Below are 22754 nucleotides of genomic sequence, written 5' to 3' on the forward strand. Positions count from 1 at the left end.
GCTCCCGCGTACTGGTGGGGGTCGTCAGCAGGCCAACAGGTTTTTTCGGCGGGCCATCCGACCTACCCGGCACCGCAGTCGCAGCCAGGGCTGCTTCCCATACCGTATGGAGGGTACCCACCGCCGCTGCCGAGTGGTGGCTACGGCCTCCCCATGGCGTCTCCGTCCCCTTCGGCGGCCCTGCCGCCGGCGTCCTGGGACCCGGTGCTCCTTCTCGCACTGCATGGCGCTCCTACGCCGAACAACTACACCAGAGGTGATGATTGGTACATGGACACTAGGGCTATGGCTCACATGTTTGCTCATCCTAGTAATCTTGCCTCCTTCACTCCCGTCACCACCGACCGCCGCATCATTGTCGGCGACGGTTCCAACTCCCTATCACGCATGTCGGGCACACTTCTTTTCCTTCTAATTACATGCCTATTACTTTGTCTAACATACTTGTGTCACCTCATCTTATTAAGAACCTTGTTTCCGTTCGTCGTTTAACTCGTGAAAATCCTGTTACTGTTGAATTTGATGACCTTGGGTTTTGTGTCAAGGACGCTCGAACCAGGATGGTACTTCACCGATGTGACAGCCTCGACGAGCTCTATCCGGTGCATTCGCCGTCCACCTCCACCACCGCACCGGTTGCTCTCTCTGTCGGCGTCGATCTCTGGCACGTTCGTTTGGGTCATCCCAACCCCGTCACACTTCGTCATATTCTTAAGAGTTTTAGTTTCAGTTGTGATAAGATAGAGGATCACACCTGTCATGCCTGTCGTGTCGGCAAGCATGTTCGCCTCCCGTTTAATAACTCCACCACCATAGCTTCTTTTCCTTTTCAGTTGATTCATAGCGATGTGTGGACCTCTCCGGTTCCTAGTAATTTGGGCTATTTATATTATCTAGTTATCCTTGATGATTATTCTCATTATGTGTTGACTTTTCTTTTGCGCAGAAAGTCGGATGCACTCTTCACTTTGACGGCTTTTTACTCCTATGTCAGCACGCAGTTTGGGTGTCCCATCATTGCTCTATAGACTGACAATGAAAAAGAGTTCGACAACCTTACTTTCCGTACTTTTCTGTCGCATCATGGCACAATTTTTCGTCTCACATGCCCGTATACTTCCCAGCAGAACGGTCGAGCCGAACGCGTCCTTCGCACTCTAAACGATTGTGTTCGCACGCTCCTGTTCCATGCTAACGTGCCGCCTCGTTTCTGGCCGGACGCACTCGCTACTGCTTCTCTTCTCCTTAACCTTCGCCCTTGCCGCCCACGGTGGAACTATGCACCTCACCATCTTCTCTTCGGTACGCCCCCATCTTATGATTGCTTGCGTATTTTCGGGTGCCTTTGCTATCCTAGCATTGCTGACTCCGCTCCTCACAAACTCGCACCTCGTTCTGTCGCTTGCATCTTCATCGGCTACCCCTCAAACTCCAAGGGATATCGGTGCTACGATCCTGTCTCCCACCGTGTGTTCACTTCTTGGCACGTTTACTTTGATGAGCATGTGTTTTCGTTTCACCAGGTACCCCCGGCTGTTCCTCCTGCCACCGGTGACGCGGGATCCTCGACGCCTCTCTCAGGGTGCTCGCGCGCCTCTCTTGGCCCGCCCCCTGGCTTTGAGGTGCGCCCCCCCCCCCCCCCCGCCTGTGGTGCCTCCTCCAGCCACGGCCCCCATGCCGGCGGCCCCTGTGGCGCCTCCTCCAGCCGTGCTCCCCATGCTGGCGGCCCCTGTTGCTGCGGCCCCTGCTGCGGCCCCTGTCGCGGCCCCCGTCGCCGCGGCCCCTGCGGCGGCCCCTGCGGCGGTCTCCTCGGCCACCCCAGCCGCGGCCCCCCGGCCGCCCCCGCCGCGGCCCCTTCGGTCGCTCCTGATGCGGCCCCCGCGGCCCCCGTCGCTGCGGCCGCCCCCGACACTGGTGTGGTCACTCGGGCTCGGACCGGGACACTTCGTCCCAGCACGCGCTACCCGTCGGATGAGTACGCGTGTGCCGCATCTACCTCGGCGCCGTCTCCGCTCCCCACCTCCGCTCGCGCAGCCCTTCGGGATCCGAACTGGCTAGCTGCGATGCGTGAGGAGTTTGACGCCCTGCAGCGCAACCGTACGTGGCAGCTTGTTCCGCAGCCTCCCCGTGCCAATGTCATCACTAGCAAGTGGGCCTTCCGCCACAAGACTCGCCCCGACAGTTCTCTCGAGCGCTACAAGGCGCGTTGGGTGGTGCGCGGCTTCCGCCAACGTGCCGGCATGGACTTCACCGACACCTTCGCCCCGGTTGTCAAACCGGGCACGATTCGCGCGGTTCTCCAGCTTACTATTTCTCGCGCCTGGCCAGTACACCAGCTCGATGTGTCCAATGCTTTCTTGCATGGCCATCTCGACGAGCAGGTGTTCTGTCAGCAGCCTACTGGTTTTGTCGACACCGACTATCCGGACCATGTGTGCTTGCTCTCCCGTTCTCTCTACGGGTTGAAGCAGGCACCTCGGGCCTGGTACCAGCGGATCGCGGCCTTCCTTCAGCAGCAGGGGTTCCGGTCCACACGGTCCGATGCCTCCCTGTTTCTCTATCACCAGGGCCCCGCCACCGCGTACCTCCTCCTGTATGTCGACGACATCATCCTGACTGCATCCTCGCCAGCGCTACTTCAGCAGATCACAGCTCGCATCGGCACCGAGTTCGCCCTCAAGGACTTGGGGGCTCTCCACTACTTCCTCGGCATCGAGGTCGTGCGTCGGGCCACTGGCTTCTTCCTGCACCAGCAGAAGTACGCCTACGAGCTTCTGGAGCGAGCGGGCATGCTTAACTGCAAGCCTGCTTCCACGCCTGTCGACACGAAGGCTAAGGTGTCCGCCGTCGAGGGTTCTCCGGCGTCCGAAGCTCCCTTCTACTGCTCCATCGTCAGTGCGCTTCAGTACCTCACGCTGACGCGTCCGGACATTCAGTATGTTGTCCAGCAGGTGTGCCTTCATATGCATGCTCCTCGTGACACCCATTGAGCTCTCGTGAAACGTATACTTCGGTACATACGTGGCACCACAGCCATGGGTCTCACCCTGATGGCATCACCTGACACCAGCCTTGTCACCTACTCCGACGCCGACTGGGCTGGGTGTCCCAACACTCGACGCTCCACTTCCGGCTACTGCGTCTACCTCGGGCCCTCTCTGATTTCTTGGTCGTCTAAACGACAACCCACGGTCTCACGATCGAGCGCCGAGGCTGAGTACCGGGCCGTGGCCAACGCCGTCGCGGAGTGCTCTTGGCTACGACAGCTACTTCAGGAGTTGCTATATGAGGTTACCAAGGCGACACTCGTCTACTGTGATAACGTCTCCGCGGTGTACCTTGCTGCCAACCTTGTCCATCACCGACGGACGAAGCATATTGAGCTCGACATCCACTTCGTCAGGGAGCACGTCGCCCTTGGTCATGTTCGTGTTCTACACGTGCCCACCGATCAGCAGTTCGCTGATGTCATGACGAAGGGACTACCAACCTCGACCTTCGAGGGCTTTCGGTCCAGTATTTGCGTCACCGGCGATGCTTCGACTGTGGGGGGTGTTGAGTATGTTATTTGTGCATGTATATTGACTAGGCACACCTCTCTAGTTTGTCGTATAGATTGAGGTAGAGGCCCCACCTTATACATCATATATACGTGCCCATGCACGAGAGCAATACATCGTTGCATCAAATCTATTCTCCATAAGGAGGGCGGAGACGAACAGTAAATGATTTGAGGGCAGTGGTGGTGCGCCGAGCGGAATTGTCTGGATAAAGTGCTACAGAACGAGCTTCTTTCGGGGCAATTTGCTTCCGCTCCAATTACTAATGCAAATAATTATGCAAGTGCGTGGTTGCATATGCCCGATTAGACATGCATCAAAACTGCATGGTCGTGATTAGCTCGTGTGACAAAATGATTAGCTTTATTTTCTAGGCAAAAATGATTACCTACAGTATAGGTGATTACGCGCACCGGCCAAGCCCAAAAACAAATATTGGTGTAAGATGTGTGGGAGCAACTAGTATAGAATCTGGGCATGTGGTACAAAAATAGAAAAAACCAATCTAGGCCATCAGATCAAAAATGGATGGTATAGATTCTAGTGGAGGCACCTCAGGCCACTTAATGTATATTTCATGAAAACCCCCTTGACACTTGTTAGATATAAATTTTTGACTTTTGCTGTAACCACCTCGACTTTGTCATACCCAATCGTTTTGTCCTTGGTAATAAGACTGTTCTTCAAAACTCACAGCGCTGATGTTAGTAGAATCCCGAGTCTTTGTAAAATAAGACAATTTCAGATATGCATAGTGCTGATGCCGCGCCCCTCATAGTTTGATATAAAATCTTGGCAAATATCAACTGCATGAAATCCATGCACATTTAAGTCCTACTTGTTGGTCACAAAAAAAAACCAATATACTCACTCCGTTCCCAAATACTTGTCTTTCTAGGCATTTCAAATGGACTCAATATATGGATGTATGTAGATATATTTTAAAGTGTAGATTCACTCATTTTGCGCCGTATGTAGTCACTTGTTGAAATCTCTAGAAAGACAAGTATTTAGGAACGGAGGGAGTATATCACAACGATTTGAGCACATGAGATAATTGAGCTATCTGAAGTCAAACAGAATTACATACATTATATACTACATGTCAAACTGGAAGCACCCGAGCGATAGAGGACTGAAGTTATCACTGCTCAACAAGCATTTGAGTATTTCGGTACATGAAAACACAACACAGAAGGCATACATAGATTATTTTTACTACTCCATCCGTCTCAAAATTCTTGTCTTAAATTTGTTTAAGTATGGATGTATCAAGTCACGTTTTAGTATTAGATACATCCGTATCTAGGCAAATCTAAGACAAGAATTTTGGAACGGAGGGAGTACATTTCCAGGAAGACCGGGTATTAATTACGAATGGTACACGACATAAAAGATCTATCATTTTGCTCCTCTTTTAGTGCTTGCTAATCGAGTTTCAGCTGCTGGAATAGATGACAACCTCCATGGTCTCTCTATCTTCACCAGTTCAATCCACCTAGTTAAGCTCACCAAAACAGTACGATTATGTTAGAAACATATACCAAACATTATATCTTGAGAAGAGAGACAATCACTATGTACAGCTTCGTTCGTTGCTCCAACCCATTATACATATCTTAGCTTCAAACCTAGGATGATATTCCTCAAACCCAAAATAAAGTCAAAACATATGCAAGAGGATAAAGAAAGCATTGGTCCTGGACAGTTGAAATTCATAGAAGAATCAGATTGCACTTTAAGACATTTGCCACAATTGACCTAAGAAAGAGATTAAAAAACTTTTTTTTGGACGGTATAGTCCTCAGCGCAGCGGACGCACACCCACTGCCGCCGACTGCAGGCCCCGTGACGCTCCCCGCGAGCGTCCCGGGCGCACCCCAAATCGCCGTCGCCGGCCACCTAGTACTCCTCGGCAAAGCCTGCGTGGCGTCGGCGGCGGCGAGGCTCTCCACCCTCTCGGAAGGCGCGCGTGCAGCGCGGGGCGGCTCGGCCATGTGAGAGCTCGGGACTCGGCGTGGAGGCGCCGGCCTCGTGGCGGCCAGGCGGCGCGGGGGCTCGATGCCGGTGAGCGGATCCGGTGTTGCGGTGGAGGCGCTGGTGGCAGGCGGGTGGCTTGGGCGGCGGATCTGCCGCTGTGTGGGCGCGGCGGATCTGGCGCACGTTCGGCACAGAGCGGGCGCGGTGACCGCGCAGGAGGATGCCCCCAGTGCTACGCGCGAGGGGCGGGCTCATGGAGGCCTGGGCGGGAGGTGCAGCGGATGGCTAAAGGTGTCCATGGGCACGCGGGCGAGCGTGCTAAGGGGTCGGGCGCGGATCTGGCGCTCTGGCAAGTGCAATGGCAGGGTTGGCTGCTATTCGTGTGGCGCGACAGGCCGAGGTGGTGCGGTGAGGAGCCGGTGGACGTCGACCGAGGATTGTGTGTCGTGCAGTGCTTCAGATCTACTCAGATTCAGAGGTGTGGAGGAGCTCCGGGCGAAAGTCCAGCACTGACTTTGGGTCCCGGCAACAGCGGCCCCATGATGGCCATGATGTTGTCCCCCTTCTTGAAGGTGTTGCTGTGGAGCTCCATTACACGACTCTCCGGGAGAAATCTCTAGCTTCGGATGGTCGAAGCGGGCGATGACGGCGGCTACGTCGTTTCCTTCTTTGAGGCATCGCTTTGGAGCGTCAGCATATTGCGGTTTGCATGGATCTCTTCGTTGGCGGGTGCTACGTCTTGAGCTTGCATTGATTTTCCTTGAAGAGGAAAGGGTGATGCAGCAATAGTAGCGTAAGTATTTCCCTCAGTTTTTGAGAACCAAGGTATCAATCAAGTAGGAGGCTCCTCAAAAGTCCCACGCATCTACACAAGCAAATAAAAAACTCGCAACCAACACAATAAAAGGGTTGTCAATCCCTTCACGGCCACTTGCGAAAGTGAGATCTGATAGAGATAGTATGATAAGATAAATATATTTTTGGTATTTTGTAATATAGATTGGAAAAGTAAAGATGCAAATAAAAGTAGATTGAAAACTTATATGATAAAAGATAGACTCGGGGGTCATAGGTTTCACTAGTGGCTTCTCTCAAGATAGCATAAGTATTACGGTGGGTGAACAAATTACTGTCGAGCAATTGATAGAAAACCGAATAATTATGAGATTATCTAGGCATGATCATGTATATAGGCATCACGTCCGTGACAAGTAGACCGACTCCTGCCTGCATCTACTACTATTACTCCACACATCGACCGCTATCCAGCATGCATCTAGAGTATTAAATTCATAAGAATAGAGTAACGCATTAAGAAAGATGACATGATGTAGAGGGATAAACTCAAGCAATATGAAATAAACCCGATCTTTTTATCCTCGATGGCAACAATACAATACGTGCGTTGCAACCCCTATTTTCACTGGGTGAGGACACCGCAAGATTGAACCCAAAGCTAAGCATTTCTCCCATGGCAAGAAAGATCAATCTAGTAGGCCAGACCAAACTGATAATTCGAAGAGACTTGCAAAGATAACTCAATCATACATAAAAGGATTCAGAGGAGATTCAAATATTTCTCATAGATAAACTTGATCCTAAACCCACAATTCATCGGATCTCGATAAACACACGGCAAAAAGAGTTTACATCGAATAGATCTCCACAAGAGAGGGGGAGAACATGGTATTGAGATCCAAAAAGAGAGAAGAAGAAATCTAGCTAATAACTATGGACCCGAAGGTCTGTGGTAAACTACTCACAACTCATCGGAGGGGCTATGGTGTTGATGTAGAAGCCCTCCATGGTCGATTCCCCCTCCGGCGGAGCGCCGGCGAAGGCTCCAAGATGGGATCTCGCGGATACAGAAGGTTACGGCGATGGAAATTGTTTTTCGTTGGTTCCCTGGATTTTCGGGGTACGTTGGTATATATAGGAGGAAGAAGTAGGTCGGTGGCTGCCTGATGGGCCCACGAGATAGGGGGCGCACCCTGTAGGGGTGGGCGCGCCCTCCACCCTCGTGGCCGCCTCGGCTGCTTCTTAGCTTGCACTCCAAGTCCTCTGGATCACGTTCGTTCCAAAAATCACGCTTTCGAAGGTTTCATTCCGTTTGGACTCCATTTGATATTCCTTTTCTTCGAAATACTGAAATAGGCAAAAAACAGCAATACGGGCTGGGCCTCTGATTAGTAGGTTAGTCCCAAAAATGATATAGATGTGTAAAATAAAGCCCATAAACATCCAAAAGGGGTAATATAATAGCACGGAACAATAAAAAATTATAGATACATTGGAGATGTATCAAGCATCCCCAAGCTTAATTCCTGCTCGTTCTCGAGTAGGTAAATGATAAAAACAAATTTTTTGATGTGGAATGCTACCTAGCATAATTCTCAATGTAATTTTGTTTATTGTGGCATGAATGTTCAGATCCAAGTGATTTAAAATAAAAGTTCATATTGACATAAGAAATAGTAATACTTCAAGCATACTAATAAAAGTAATCATGTCTTCTCAAAATAACATGGCTAAAGAAAGTTCATCCCTACAAAATCATATAGTTAGGCTATGCTTCATTTTCGTCACACAAAAATGTTCCCAAATTCTACACCCCCGATGACAAGCCAACCAATTGTTTTGTACTTAAATAATCTCAAACTTTTTCAACTTTCACGCAATACATGACGTGAGCCATGGATATATCACTATAGGTGGAATAGAATATAATGATGGGGATTGTGTGGAGAAGACGAAAAGGAGAAAGTCTCACATTGACGAGGATAATCAACAGGCTATGGAGATGCCCATCAATTGATGTCAACATGAGGAGTAGGGATTGCCATGCAACGGATGCACTAGAACTATAAACGAATGAAAGCTCAACAAAAGAAACTAATGGGTGTGCATCCAACTTGCTTGCTCACGAAGACCTAGGGCATTTGAGGAAGCCCATCGTAGGAATATACAAGCCAAGTTCTATAATGGAAAATTCCCACTAGTATATGAAAGTGACAACATATGAGACTCTCTATATGAAGAACATGGTGCTACTTTGAAGCACAATAAATGAGACTCGCTATATGAAGAAGATGGTGCTACTTTGAAGCACAAGTGTGGAAAAAGAGATAGTAACATTGCCCCTTTTTATTTTTTTTATTTTTATATTTTTTTTTCTTTTTTTTCTTTGGCCTTTCTTTTTTTGGGGGGGGGGACAATGCTTTAATAATGATGATCATCACACTTTTATTGATTACGACACATGAATTACAACTCGAAACTAGGACAAGATATGACTCTATATGAATGCCTCCGGCGGTGTACCGGGATGCTGCAATGAATCAAGAGTGACATGTATGAAAAATTATGCATGGTGGCTTTGCCACAAATACGATGTCAACTACATGATCATGCAATGGCAATATGACAAAAGTAATGTGTGTCATGATGATAAACGGAATGGTGGAAAGTTGCATGGTAATATATCTCAGAATGGCTATGGAAATGAAATAATAGGTAGGTATGGTGGCTGTTTTGAGGAAGATATAAGGATGTTTATGTGTGATAGAGTGTATCGTATCACGGGGTTTGGATGCACCGGCGAAGTTTGCACCAACTCTCAAGGTGAAAAAGGGCAATGCATGGTACCGAAGAGGCTAGCAATGGTGGAAAGATAAAAGTGTGTATAATCCATGGACTCAACATTAGTCAAAAGAACTCATATACTTATTGCCAAAATTTAGAAGTCATCAAAAACCAAGCGCGCATGCTCCTAGAGGGATAGATTGGTAGCAAAAGACCATCGCTCGTTCCCGACCGCCAGACATAAGGATGCACAATCCAAGTACACTTCATGTTTCAAATTTGTTACACGACTTTAACCATATGTGCATGCTACGAGACTTGCTAACTTCAACACAAGCATTTTTTAAATTCATAATCACCCAACTAGAATGACTTTAATATCACTACCTCCATATCTCAAAACAATTATCAAGTATCAAATTGATCATAACATCCAATTCACTTCCTATGATAGTTTTTATTATACCCAACTTGGATGCCTACCATTCTAGGACCAATTTTATAACCATAGCAAATACCATGTTGTTCTAAGAGACTCTCAAAATAATATAAGTGAAGCATGAGAGACTAGCAATTTCTACAAAATTAAGCCACCGCCGTGCTCTAAAAGATATAAGTGAAGCACTGGAGCAAAAACTATCTAGCTCAAAAGATATAAGTGAAGCACATAGGGTATTCTAATAAATTTCAATCAAGTGGGCTTCTCCCAAAATGTGTGTACAACAAGGATGATTGTGGAAAACTAAAAAGCAAAGATTAATATCATACACGACGCTCCAAGCAAAACACATATCATGTGGCGAATAAAAATATAGCTCCAAGTAAAGTTACCAATGAACAAAGACGAAAGAGGGGATGCCTTCCGGGGGCATCCCCAAGCTTAGGCTTTTGGATACTCTTGAATATCTTGGGATGCCATGGGCATCCCCAAGCTTAGGATTTTTCCGCTCCTTATTCCATAGTCCATCAAATCTTTACCCAAAACTTGAAAACTTCACAACACAAAACTCAACAGGAAATCTCATAAGCTCTGTTAGTGAAAGAAAACAAAACCACCACATAAGATACTGTAATAAACTCATTCTTTATTTATATTGGTGTTAAACCTAAAGTATTTCAAGTTCTCTATGGTTCATACCACTTAATACTAGCCATAGATGCATCAAAATAAGCAAACAACACACGAAAAACAGAATCTGTCAAAAACAGAATAGTCTGTAGCAATCTGTAACTAAAGCAAACTTTTGAAACTCTAAAAATCCTACCAAAATAGGAAGTCCTATACAATTTGTCTATTGATCATAATCAAAAAGAATCAGCGCAAAAGCACGTTTCTATGATTTAACAAAACTAATTTCGTGCGTGCAAAGTTTCTGTTTTCAGCAGAATCAAATTAACTATCACCATAGGTTATCCTATAGGTTCTACTTGGCACCAACACTAATTAAAACATAAAAACACATATAAACAGAAGGTATATTCAAAATTTATTACTAAACAGAAACAAAAACAAAAAACACAAATAGAATTGGGTTGCCTCCCAACTAGCGCTATCGTTTAACGCCCCTAGCTAGGCATAAAAGCGAAGATAGATTTAAGTAGTGCCATCTTTGGCACTCAATTCATAAGTAGCTCGCATAATAGATTCATAAGGTAATTTGAATTCCTTTCTTGGAAAGTGCTCCATGCCTTTCCTTAATGGAAGTTGGAATCTAATATTCCCTTCCTTTATATCAATAATCGCGCCAATCATTCTAAAGAAAGGTCTACCAAGAATAATAGGGCAAGAAAGATTGTAATCTATATCAAGAACGATAAAATCTACGGGCACCAAATTTCTATGTGCAACAATGAGAACATCATTGATCCTTCACATTGGCTTTTTAATGGTGGAATCCGCAAGGTGCAAATTTAAAGAGCAATCATCAAGATCATGGAAACCTAGAATATCACATAAAGTTTTCGGAATCGTGGAAACACTAGCACCCAAATCACACAAAGCAAAACACTCATGATCTTTAATTTTAATCTTTATAGTAGGTTCCCACTCATCATTAAGTTTTCTAGGTATAGAAACTTCCAAATTAAGTTTTTCATCATAAGATTGCATCAAGGCATCAACGATATGTTTGGTAAAAGCTTTATTTTGACTATAAGCATGAGGAGAATTAACAACGGATTGCAACAAGGAAATACAACCTTCTAAAGAACAGTTATCATAATCAAATTCCTTAAAATCCGAGATAGTGGGTTCAATGCTATTTAAAGTCATGACCTCTCCAATCCCACTTTTACCAAATTTAGCATCAAGATAAAAAACTCTGAATTATTGGGATGCCTTCTAACTAAATTTGAATCATCTCCAGTCCCATTATCATTAAGATTCATATTGCAAAACAAAGATCTAATAGGGGACACATCAATAACTTTAAGATTTTCATCATTATTTTCATTGAAATTAGAAGAACACGCCTTTACAAAGCAATCTTTCTTAGCACGCAATCTAGCGGTTCTTTCCTTGTACTCATTAATGGAAATTCTCATTGCTTTGAGAGACTCATTGATATCATGCTTAGGAGGAGTAGATCTAAGTTTAAGAGAATCAACATCAAGCGAAAGTCTATCAACGTTCCTAGCCAAATCATCAACTTTGAGCAATTTTTCTTCAAGCAAGGCATTAAAATTCTTTTGAGATATCATAAATTCTTTCACACTATTCTCAAAATCAGAGGGCATCTTATTAAAATTACCATAAGAATTATTGTAGGAATTTCCATAATTATTAGAGGAATTACTAGGAAACGGTCTAGGATTAAAGTTTCCTCTATAAGCATTGTTTCCAAAACTATTCCTACCAACAAAATTCACATCCATAGATTCATTATTATTCTCAATCAAAGTAGACAAAGGCATATCATTAGGATCAAGAGGAGTATTCTTAGTAGCAAATAATTTCATAAGTTCATCCATCTTTCCACTCAAAACATTGATTTCTTCTATAGCATACACTTTTTTACTAGAAGACCTTTCGGTGTGCCATTGAGAATAATTAGCCATTATCGAGAAGTTTTGTAGCATCTCCTAAAGTGATTTCCATAAATGTGCCTCCCGCGGCCGAATCTAAAAGATTTCTAGAAGCAAAGTTCAAACCGGCATAAAATTTTTGTATGATCATCCATAAATTCAAACCATGAGTAGGGCAATTGCGAATTATCAATTTAATTCTTTCCCAAGATTGGGCAACATGCTCATGATCAAGTTGTTTAAAATTCATAATATCGTTCCTAAGAGTGATAATCTTAGTGGGAGGAAAATACTTAGAGATAAAAGCATCTTTGCACTTGTTCCAAGAATCAATACTATTTTTAGGCAATGACGAAATCCAAACCTTAGCACGATCTCTAAGTGAAAACGGAAATAACTTCAATTTAACAATATCTTTATCCATATCTTTCTTTTTTTGCATATCACACAAATCAACAAAGTTGTTTAGATGAGTAGCGGCTTCTTCACTAGGAAGGCCGGCGAATTGATCTTTCATAACAAGATTCAGCAAAGTAGTATTGATTTCACAAGACTCAACATCATTAAGAGGAGCAATCGGAGTACTAAGGAAAACATTATTATTGGTATTGGAGAAATCACACAATTTGGTATTATCTTGTGCCATGGCAACAAGTAATCCAACACACAAGCAAACAGAAAAAGGCAAGCAGAAGAGAAGAGAAGATTGGGAAAGAGAGGGCAAATAAAACGGCAAGGGTGAAGTAGGGGAGAGGAAAACAAGAGGCAAATGGAAAATAATGTAAATGCGAGGGAGATGAGTTTGTGATAAGTACTTGGTATGTCTTGACTTGAGTGAAGACCTCCCCGGCAACGGCGCCAGAAATCCTTCTTGCTACGTCTTGAGCTTGCGTTGGTTTTCCATGAAGAGGAAAGGGTGATGTAGCAATAGTAGCGTAATTATTTCCCTTAATTTTTGAAAACCAAGGTATCAATCCAGTAGGAGGCACCTCAAAAGTCTCACGCACCTACAGAAACAAACAAAGAACTCGCAACCAATGCAATAAAGGGGTTGTCAATCCCTTCACGGCCACTTGCGAAAGTGAGATCTAATAGAGATAGTATGATAAGATAAATATATTTTTGATATTTTATAATATAGATTGGAAAAGTAAATATGCAAATAAAAGTAGATTGAAAACTTATATGATAAAAGATAGACCCGGGGGCCATAGGTTTCACTAGTGGCTTCTCTCAAGATAGCATAAGTATTACGGTGGGTGAACAAATTACTGTCGAGCAATTGATAGAAAAGCGAATAATTATGAGATTATCTAGGCATGATCATGTATATAGGCATCACGTCCGTGACAAGTAGACCGACTCCTGCCTACATCTACTACTATTACTCCATACATCGACCGCTATCCAGCATGCATCTAGAGTATTAAGTTCATAAGAATAGAGTAACGCATTAAGAGAGATGACATGATGTAGAGGGATAAACTCAAGCAATATGATATAAACGCCATCTTTTTTATCCTCGATAGCAACAATACAATACGTGCCTTGCAACCCCTATTGTCACGAGGTAAGGACACCGCAAGATTGAACCCAAAGCTAAGCACTTCTCCCATGGCAAGAAAGATCAATCTAGTAGGCCAAACCAAACTGATAATTCGAAGAGACTTGCAAAGATAACTCAATCATACATAAAAGAATTCAGAGGAGATTCAAATATTTCTCATAGATAAACTTGATCATAAACCCACAATTCATCGGATCTCGACAAACACACCGCAAAAAGAGTTTACATGAATAGATCTCCACAAGAGAAGGGGAGAACATGGTATTGAGATCCGAAAAGAGAGAAGAAGCCATCTAGCTAATAACTATGGACCCGAAGGTCTGTGGTAAACTACTCACAACTCATCGGAGGGGCTATGGTGTTGATGTAGAAGCCCTCGGTGGTCGATTCCCCCTCCAGCGGAGCGCCGACGAACGCTCCAAGATGGGATCTCGCGGATACAGAAGGTTACGGCAGCGGAAATTGTTTTCATTGGCTCCCTGAATGTTTTCGGGGTACGTGGGTATATATAGGAGGAAGAAGTAGGTCGCTGGCCGCCCGAGGGGCCCACGAGACAGGGGGCGCGCCCTGTAGGGGTGGGCGCGCCCTCCACCCTCGTGGCCACCTCGACTACTTCTTGGCTTGCACTCCAAGTCCTTTGGATCACGTTCGTTCCAAAAATCACGCTCCCAAAGGTTTCATTCCGTTTGGACTCCGTTTGATATTCCTTTTCTTCGAAATACTGAAAGAGGCAAAAAAAACCAGCAATACGGGCTGAGCCTCCGATTAGTAGGTTAGTCCCAAAAATGATACAAATGTGTAAAATAAAGCCTATAAACATCCAAAAGGGCTAATATAATAGCATGGAACAATCAAAAATTATAGATACGTTGGTGACATATCAACGGGGACAGTGGACGTCGGGCGGCGGCTTCGAGTGGTTTTTGTTTGTGCGCCGAGATGGCGATCTCGGGAACAATGCGAGTGGCAGCTCTATGGTGGGGCTCGATCTCGACATTGGTTGGGTGGCATCCTTGTCCCGCTTGGGTGGTGGGGGTGTCGGCTCGGTCGATGCGCCTCAAAGGGGGCGGTCTGACTTTATGTCGGGGCGGCGGCCCTGAATGTGGTGCGACATTCGTGGTCTGCGAGCGGTTGCCCTGAGCAGCTTGGGCTGCGGGCAGCTGGGCTGTGCGGCGTTGCTGCTCGGGGAGAGCGGTGGTATGTCGGGGCGGCGACCCCGGAAGGCGGTGCCGGTGGAGTGCGCTGGGCGCGATGGAGCGATGGTTGTCGGGGCGGCGACCCCGAGAGGATCTCTGTGGCGACCAGGCTTCTGTGGCAACGATGATGGTGGGAGCGATGTCGGCGACGTGGCAATGGTTGAGGTACTTGACTCTTCTTCGGCGTGTTCGCAGTTTTGCCTTGGTTTGTTTGTTGCTGTGGAGTCGAAGCTGCGGCGGCGGGGCCCTGTGGTATACAATGACTAGCTACAAGTGGCCCATTTGGCGATTTTCCGTGGCGCCAGCTTTCGCCTGGTTTTATTCTTTTGAGTTCTCCGTCTGAGTCGGAGTTGCGTTGTCTGCCCGCAGGTCGGCATGTTGTCGATTAGGGTGGGCTCTGCCCTGTGTGTGTCTGTCTCTGGGAGTGAGCTTGGCCATTCTTGTTTTGGTTTTTGCCGGGTTTTTCGTAATTAACTGGGCAATTCTCTTCTGCTTAGTTAATAGACGAGGCAATCTTTGCCTCCGTTTCGAAAAAAACTTATTTTACTTAAAAGAGCTCAATAGTTATTGTTTGGATAATGCCACATATTTGCAAGTTCATAAAATTTTCAGTCTTGTGCCAGCAAACACTCCAGGTTCACATGCCCAGTGATTACTGAACAAAAATACTTTCTAAACAAAATGCTACAGAAGTAACTCTGAAATTGGTAGCAGCCTCACTGATAAGGTCACAACTTAGAACATATGCTTGTTCTCACAAGGCTGTAGGTTAGAACAGCTACAAAATTAAATCTGAATTACCTCTGATGCTGGACCAGGGTACCCTCAAGTTCTTGTTCGCACAAGATTGCCGCTTAGAACACGATGAGGTTCACCGGGGCAGCTAGACCGACCACGATGAGACGAGCAAGAGTTTGAACGGCACTCCACTGGGCGTACTCGCCCAACTACGCACCGAATATGGACCTCCGCCACCATCGGCAAGCTGGAGGACGATGAGCTAGAGGATTGGTCCAGGCGACGGCTACTATGCAAGCTAGGGTTCTGCTATCGTACGAAGGAGAAGGTAATTATGAAAGCAAAACGAGTGGAAGCGAGGGAGTTTTGTGCAAAGAAGCTAGCACTTATGCGCTCACATCCACCCACCACAATCTGGACCATCCATCCTGGAACTAATGGTTCAGATAGATTTTTTCTATTTTTCTATCTGTGGTAGTATTTCTATTGTAGTTGCTCCCGAACTTGTTTGTGCAGGCAAATAAATAAAAAAATATGCTCCCCGAGAGTGCTAGATTGCTGCCTATTAAGGTGCTGGCTTGGGGATCGGCTACTGCGCCTACTTGGGGAATCTAGGACCAAAACTTTAGCATTACGTGAGCAAACGCGTCCAATACTGTCAGGTGTAAATCAGACCAAGCGTTCTAATACAATGGTTAATAAATGCGGGATGATGATCCACATGCAAATGAATGGTGCCGATAAGCATACCACTAGACGCCGTGCACTGAAGGAGCTTTTCGGCTCGGGGATCGGCTACTGCGCCTACTGGAGGAATCCAGGACCAAAACTTCTGTATTACATGAGCAAACGCGTCGAATATTGCCTGGTGTAAATCAGACGGAGCGTTCTAATACAATAATTCATAAATGCGGGATGATGATCCACATGCAAACGAATGGTGCTGATAAGCATACCACTGGACACCATGCACTGAAGGAGCTTTTCGGCTCGGGGATCGGCTACTGCGCCTACTAGAGGAATCCAAGACCAGAATTTCTACATTACACGAGCAAACGCGTCGAATACCGCCTGGTGTAAATTAGACAGAGCGTTCTAATACAATGGTTCGTAAATGTGGGAGGATGATCCACATGCAAATGAATGATGCCGATAAGCATACCACCGGACGCCGTGCACTAGAGGAGCTTTTCGGAGTGTACTAGTACTATTTTCTAGAACCATCGGTGGATTATCAATGCATGAAAACTACACCTGCGTACTACGGACATGCTTGCTACTCCTATCCAACCGCTCTTCTCACACACATACTAGCAGCATGTTCATCAGCGACGGTGACGTGCACACTAATCGGGTCAACGAGGAGGGTTTTTTTTTGTAGAGTTTAGAGCTAATTATTATAGTGCCATTTTAGAGCTGATCCAATACAGTGAGCAAAGTCAATGCGTGCAATCAACGAGAAGATTTTTTTATAGAGTTTAGAGCTGATTATAGTGTGATTTTAGAGCCGATCCAATACAGCGAGCGAAGTCAATGCGTGGAGTAAGAATAGATGATTAGACTATATTTTTGCGCAAAAGTAAAATAAAAAACCTGACCATATTTAATTAGGTGTAAATAAGACTTTTGCATTTATATAGATTTATTATTGAATGTATTTTTACATTATATAGATTTATTATGATAAATATTTATATTTTTTTTATAAACTTGATTAAATTTTATAAAATTTGACTTCAGTCAACTCTAATATGCAGAGTAAATAAATACGGAGGGAGTATTTGGATGAAGAAAACGCAGTACCCGAATTTCGGCCGACTTGCACTCCCCACCGACGCGTGGTTCGTGATTTGTACCTAAATAAAAAACAGGACCATCACCATAAATCCTCTTGCCCAACCAGTGCCAGACTGCCAGTGCGAGTGCCACTGCCCAGACTCAATCCCTCTCGTCTCATCCCCGCTTCCTCCCCAACCCCAATCACTCTCCCTCCAATGCGGCGAGCTGCTCAACCTTGCGAGCACTGAAGCCATGGCAGCCGCTGCCGCAAGCCCCGGGCACGCCGCGCTCCCCGCTGCCGTCTTCGTGCTCCTCCTCCTCCTCGCCGCCGCGCCGCCCGCCGCAGGCGGTGGCGGCGGGTCCGCGGCCGTGAATGGCGACCGCCTCCGCGCGGACCAGATCCGGAAGCAGGCCTCGGACGCGGCCGCCTCGGCCGCCGCGCTCGCCGCGGCCTCCCGCCGCCTCCACCTCGACCGCGCGCGCCACCTCCGGCTCCTGTCCTCCCTCCACCGCAACCTCACCGCCACGCTCCGGGACCTAGGCGCCGCCGCCTCCGCGTCGTCCGACCCGGCGTCCCAGAGCGACCAGGCGCGCCGGCTCGAGCTCCAGGCCAAGGACCTGATCCGCGCCGCCCGCGCCGCCATCGCCGACGCCAAGCCGCTCTTCGACCCGCAGCTCAAAATCCAGCGCCTCAAGGACGCAATCTTCGCGCAGAACGAGCTGCTCGCGCGCGCCAAGAAGCGCGGCGCCTTCGCCTCACTCATCGCCGCCAAATCCATACCCAGGCCGCTCCACTGCCTCGCTGTCCGCCTCACCGCCGAGCGGATCGCGCTGCCTGACAAGTTCGCGGACCCGGTGCCACCGCCTGCGGCGCTAGAGGACCCCGCGCTGTTCCACTACGCCATCTTCTCCGACAACGTGCTCGCCGCCTCAGTCGTCGTCCGCTCCTGCGTAGCCAACTCGCAGGACCCCTCAAAGCACGTCTTCCATGTGGTGACCGACCGAATGAACCTCGGGGCGATGCAGGTTTGTCCCATCATGTTTCTCCATCTTGCATATGTCCTATGTTATCACTATATGTTTGTCCGATCTTATTATTATAAATAACAAGAGGATAATGACTCTGTGTCAACGGTGGCCACTGATTCACCATATCTAAATGAAACGTTGGCATTTGCTGGTGGTTAGTTTGGTGAATTGCAAAATGGCTGTATTTTGAAATGAGAGAACTTCTATGTGGATTGACATCGTCAAAATTTGTTTATAAAGATTGAGATTGATTTGTTTAGATGTGATGCTACCTAATGCATTTGTCATACAACCATCATCGTAGAAGTAGTGTGTTCACTCGGTTGTGATTATTTACTAATTACTAGCAAATAATGTATTAATTACTTATGTTCTTATTTTCGTTCACTTCCTCAAATAATGTATTAATTACTAACAAAACCAAAACTGACTTACGTTCTTAGTTCTATTCACTTCCTCAAATAATGTATTGAATCACGAGTTAACCTTATAAGTAAAAATGGTGCTAGGTTTGCAACAGTTGGCATGTATATCTCCTATGGAATTCTTTACTCGGTGTAATGCAAGTAACATACATTCAGCAGTTTTTTTATATACATGTCTTATTATAACATATCTAAAGAGTCAACACTAGTGCCACCTCAGTGGGAATATTGTTGTGCTAATTATGTTCCATACCTCAAAATCATAGAACTGACCAATGTGGTTGCCAGTATTGCTAGTATGTTTAGGTCTTCTTTCAGACGATGAGATTGTCTGTTTTTATTGGTTTGTACCTTAAATATGAAAATTGTTCTAGATTCCCTGGTCCTGTTAATATTTTCTTTTCAAAGTTGGTAAAAATTATGCCATGCATCTGCAGGTGATAATCCGCCTAATGGACTTACAAGGTGCACATTATGAGGTCAAAGCTTATGAAGATTACAAATTTCTAAACTCCTCCTATGTTCCTGTGCTCCGACAACTGGAGTCAGCAAACCTCCAAAAATTCTATTTCGAGAATAAGCTTGAGAATGCCACCAAAGATGCTAGCAATATGAAGTTCAGGAATCCCAAGTATCTTTCTATGCTTAATCACTTGCGATTCTACTTGCCTGAGATGTACCCGAAGCTGCAGAAGATTCTTTTCTTGGATGATGATGTTGTGGTACAGCGGGATCTGACAGGATTGTGGAAGATTGACATGGATGGGAAAGTGAATGGAGCAGTAGAAACATGCTTTGGATCGTTTCATCGGTATTGGCAGTATATGAACTTCTCGCACCCCCTTATCAAAGCAAAGTTCAATCCTAATGCATGTGGCTGGGCTTATGGCATGAACTTCTTTGATCTTAATTCTTGGAGGAGGGAGAAATCTACCGAGCAGTACCATTACTGGCAGACTCAGGTATGTTTCTTGCATCACCCTAATACTGTTTCGTTTATTGCCGAAATTTTAAGAACTTATAATTAGCAACAAATGTTTATGTGCCGCTAAGTTGTTCTCTGCAAATGGACAATTAGCTTATCATTTCTATATAAGAGGAATTTTGTTCATGATAAATGACGATAACTAATATTACTTTGTGTAATAAAATACAATTAAATATAGTTTAAGTTGTCACGCCGATCTAGTTAAATTATAGTATGTCTTGTTAAAGATCTAAGGCCAACTTTATAGCTTGCCAGCAAAGCAAGATAAATGACTGAAGTTAGCATTTCCATGCCCTCTGAGGATATAGGCTAGCTGGGCAGAAAGTTACAGAAGTTAGTCTTTCTATATATCCCTTGAGCATATATAGCCTGCACTATTAGCCTAGCAGGGCAACAAGAAAACTTACTGAACTTAGCGTTTGTATGTCCCTTGAAAGGCTGAAACTGTAGCCTTTACAATTCTAGAGGCCATAGTTCACCATGATGCGGAAACTCTGTCAATACTTAATTTGTTATATTAAATAGAGCATATCTGATATATGTATTTTTGCTGGCTGTGTCATCTTCAGAATGAGAACCGGCTACTATGGAAGTTGGGAACATTGCCCCCGGGTTTAATCACATTCTACTCGACCACAAAGCCTCTGGACAAATCTTGGCATGTCCTCGGTCTCGGGTACAACCCAAGCATCAGCATGGAGGAGATTAGAAACGCTGCTGTTGTGCATTTCAATGGGAACATGAAGCCTTGGCTGGACATTGGTATGAACCAGTTCAGGCAACTCTGGACAAAATACGTGGATTACGACGACTCGTTCATTCGTCAATGCAATTTTGCACCACCATAGAAGAAGGAAGCCTTGACATTATTCTGCAGAAATGGAGATTGGAACTGGGGAACATTACATCAGGAACACACGTGCGCCGAACATTTTTTACTGTCTGATGCCTGCCATCCTGAAACCGGTATTCATTCCTAATTCGGAAACAATCGAGCTCTTTCCGACAATCTTGTGAATGTGTAAAATTGTGATACGAATTATATGTCTCATGCTATGCTTAGTACGAGTGCTGTAGAGCTTTGTGTTGGTACTAGCACGTATGAGTATACAAGTACTCTTATTTGTTGGCCTCTATATATATATATACCATGTAGTCCCACCGTCTAGTGCTTGTAGTAGTACTCTATAATTGTTCGGATAAATCGACTTTTTCTATGTAATTTCCTCTATTATAGTGAAGTGCAAAAACATAAAAAAAAACACTGAGACAATGGGAGCAAATTCCTTGAGACAAGAAGTTCGTTCTCTGCACGGAAGTCTATTCCAATAAGCTTTCCACCAAAAAAACGGAATGCAGGGAATGACCTTAAGCTTCCATACGCAAGAGAAATGAAGACCACCTTCCTCATTAAATGGCTGGCAGGTGGGAATGGGAGAGCCTCTTTTCTTTCCGCAATGGAATCGGCTTAAGCTTGATCTTTTCTTTCATTTCCTATCATAGGGATATAAAAATAAATCCAATTGCGGCATAAGCCATCTAGTAGGCCTGTTTAGCATTCTAAGCAACCGCCTTTCTATACGCATAAAGTGGAGTTATATTAGTACCTCACACCACAATATAAGTCTTATTCTAAGTAGGATCACCCACATTTATTTACTAAGATTTGCTTTATGAAAGTAAATGACACCAGGATGGTTTTGAAAACTTGACTTATCAGAGAGGGGCCAGGGGGCCCTTATAAAAAGAAAACGGATCCTTGAACCTCTTTCACGCTCATGTCACGTCGAGGTACTGTAGAAAAAAGAACTGCAAAATCCACGAAAAAAGCAATCCATAGAAGGATTTGGCACCGCTCACTAAATTCAGTGGTTAATAAAATTTGTAAATCCGTGGTTCCTGTTTGGAGAAGAATCAACAGAATAGCTATTCTTCGTTTTTCTCCAAATTGGCCAAGTTACCCATTGCATATTGGCACTTATCGAGTATAGAATAGATCTGCTTCTCTTTCTTCTTATGAACAGAATTGGCTCTCCTTAGGAAAAGGAGATCTAAGTAGAGGAGGTAGAAAATAATAGATACCGTCTATTCTATTAACTAGTCATCAAAAAGCAACCTATATTGAAGCTCTGCCCTTCCATCTCTTGGATAGATAGAGAGGGAGGGCAGAGGCCTTTGGTGTCCCTTTCAGTCAAGAATTGGGGCTTCACACTTTTTTTATGTCTTTCTTATAGCGATCGCTGAAAGTCAGTCAATGCCCTGGCTTCAATGAATGAAGACCGATGGGCTACGAAGTGGAGATGATGTCGTCGTGTCATTGCTCATGATGTCTTATTCTAATGAATTTTATTCTTCTTCTTCGGATTCAAAATAGAAGAATAAAAAATAAGTAGAATAATTAAGTTAAGTCAATCCAAAAAGAAAAGGCATGTTTTAAATCAGACTGGACTGAACGAAGAAAGATCTTTCCACACAAGAGTGAAGGGGATCCTTTAGAAATAGTTCTTAGCGCAAGCTTTATCTAGTAAATGATAAATAAAAGTTGCCCACATGAAGATCAATTATTGGGATAATGGCAAATTGATTCAATGGGGTTTCAAAAAAAGCTGATTCGGAGCACTTACAGCACTACCCGGCGGGGAGTCTGTGGCCCTCCATATTTCGTTATAAAAATTAACAAAGCCCGTGTTCCAAGTGAAGCTTTCGCGCCCCTTGAAATGTAAATCTACGAAAGTCTCCCTTAGGGCATCTCCAGCCGCACCCCCAACAGGCCCTCCCCAGGCGATTTTGCCGCGCCGGCGCAAAAAAAGGCCCCAGTCGCGTCCCCAGAAGCCCGTTTTTCGCCGTCTCGGGCCAAAACTGGTGCCGGCGGACCCAGGCCGAACC

The 22754-nt window shown here is 45.2% G+C and overlaps 1 protein-coding gene across 1 annotated transcript; it reads left to right on the top strand.

Annotated features, from left to right (window-relative positions):
- Positions 1-1674: 1674 nt before the first annotated feature.
- Positions 1675-21090, top strand: LOC123157733 (galacturonosyltransferase 8). Its single transcript, XM_044575961.1, has 5 exons — positions 1675-1914; positions 2568-2668; positions 17519-18452; positions 19318-19842; positions 20438-21090. The coding sequence occupies exons 1-5, from the start codon at positions 1675-1677 to the stop codon at positions 20714-20716; spliced, it is 2079 nt and encodes a 692-aa protein (XP_044431896.1). The 3' UTR covers positions 20717-21090.
- Positions 21091-22754: the final 1664 nt, after the last annotated feature.

The sequence above is a fragment of the Triticum aestivum genome, chromosome 7B (assembly GCF_018294505.1).
Source record: "Triticum aestivum cultivar Chinese Spring chromosome 7B, IWGSC CS RefSeq v2.1, whole genome shotgun sequence".
NCBI classification, from domain to species: Eukaryota; Viridiplantae; Streptophyta; class Magnoliopsida; order Poales; family Poaceae; genus Triticum; species Triticum aestivum.

What these genes read in the sequence shown, in the direction of transcription:
- LOC123157733 (XM_044575961.1), top strand. Translation starts at nt 1,675, where the DNA reads ATGCCGGCGGCCCCTGTGGCGCCTCCTCCAGCCGTGCTCCCCATGCTG. An exon ending in TGCGGCCGCCCCCGACACTG is followed by an intron (nt 1,915 to 2,567) that starts GTGTGGTCACTC and finishes CTCTATCACCAG; the next exon opens with GGCCCCGCCACCGCGTACCT. An exon ending in TGAACCTCGGGGCGATGCAG is followed by an intron (nt 18,453 to 19,317) that starts GTTTGTCCCATC and finishes ATGCATCTGCAG; the next exon opens with GTGATAATCCGCCTAATGGA.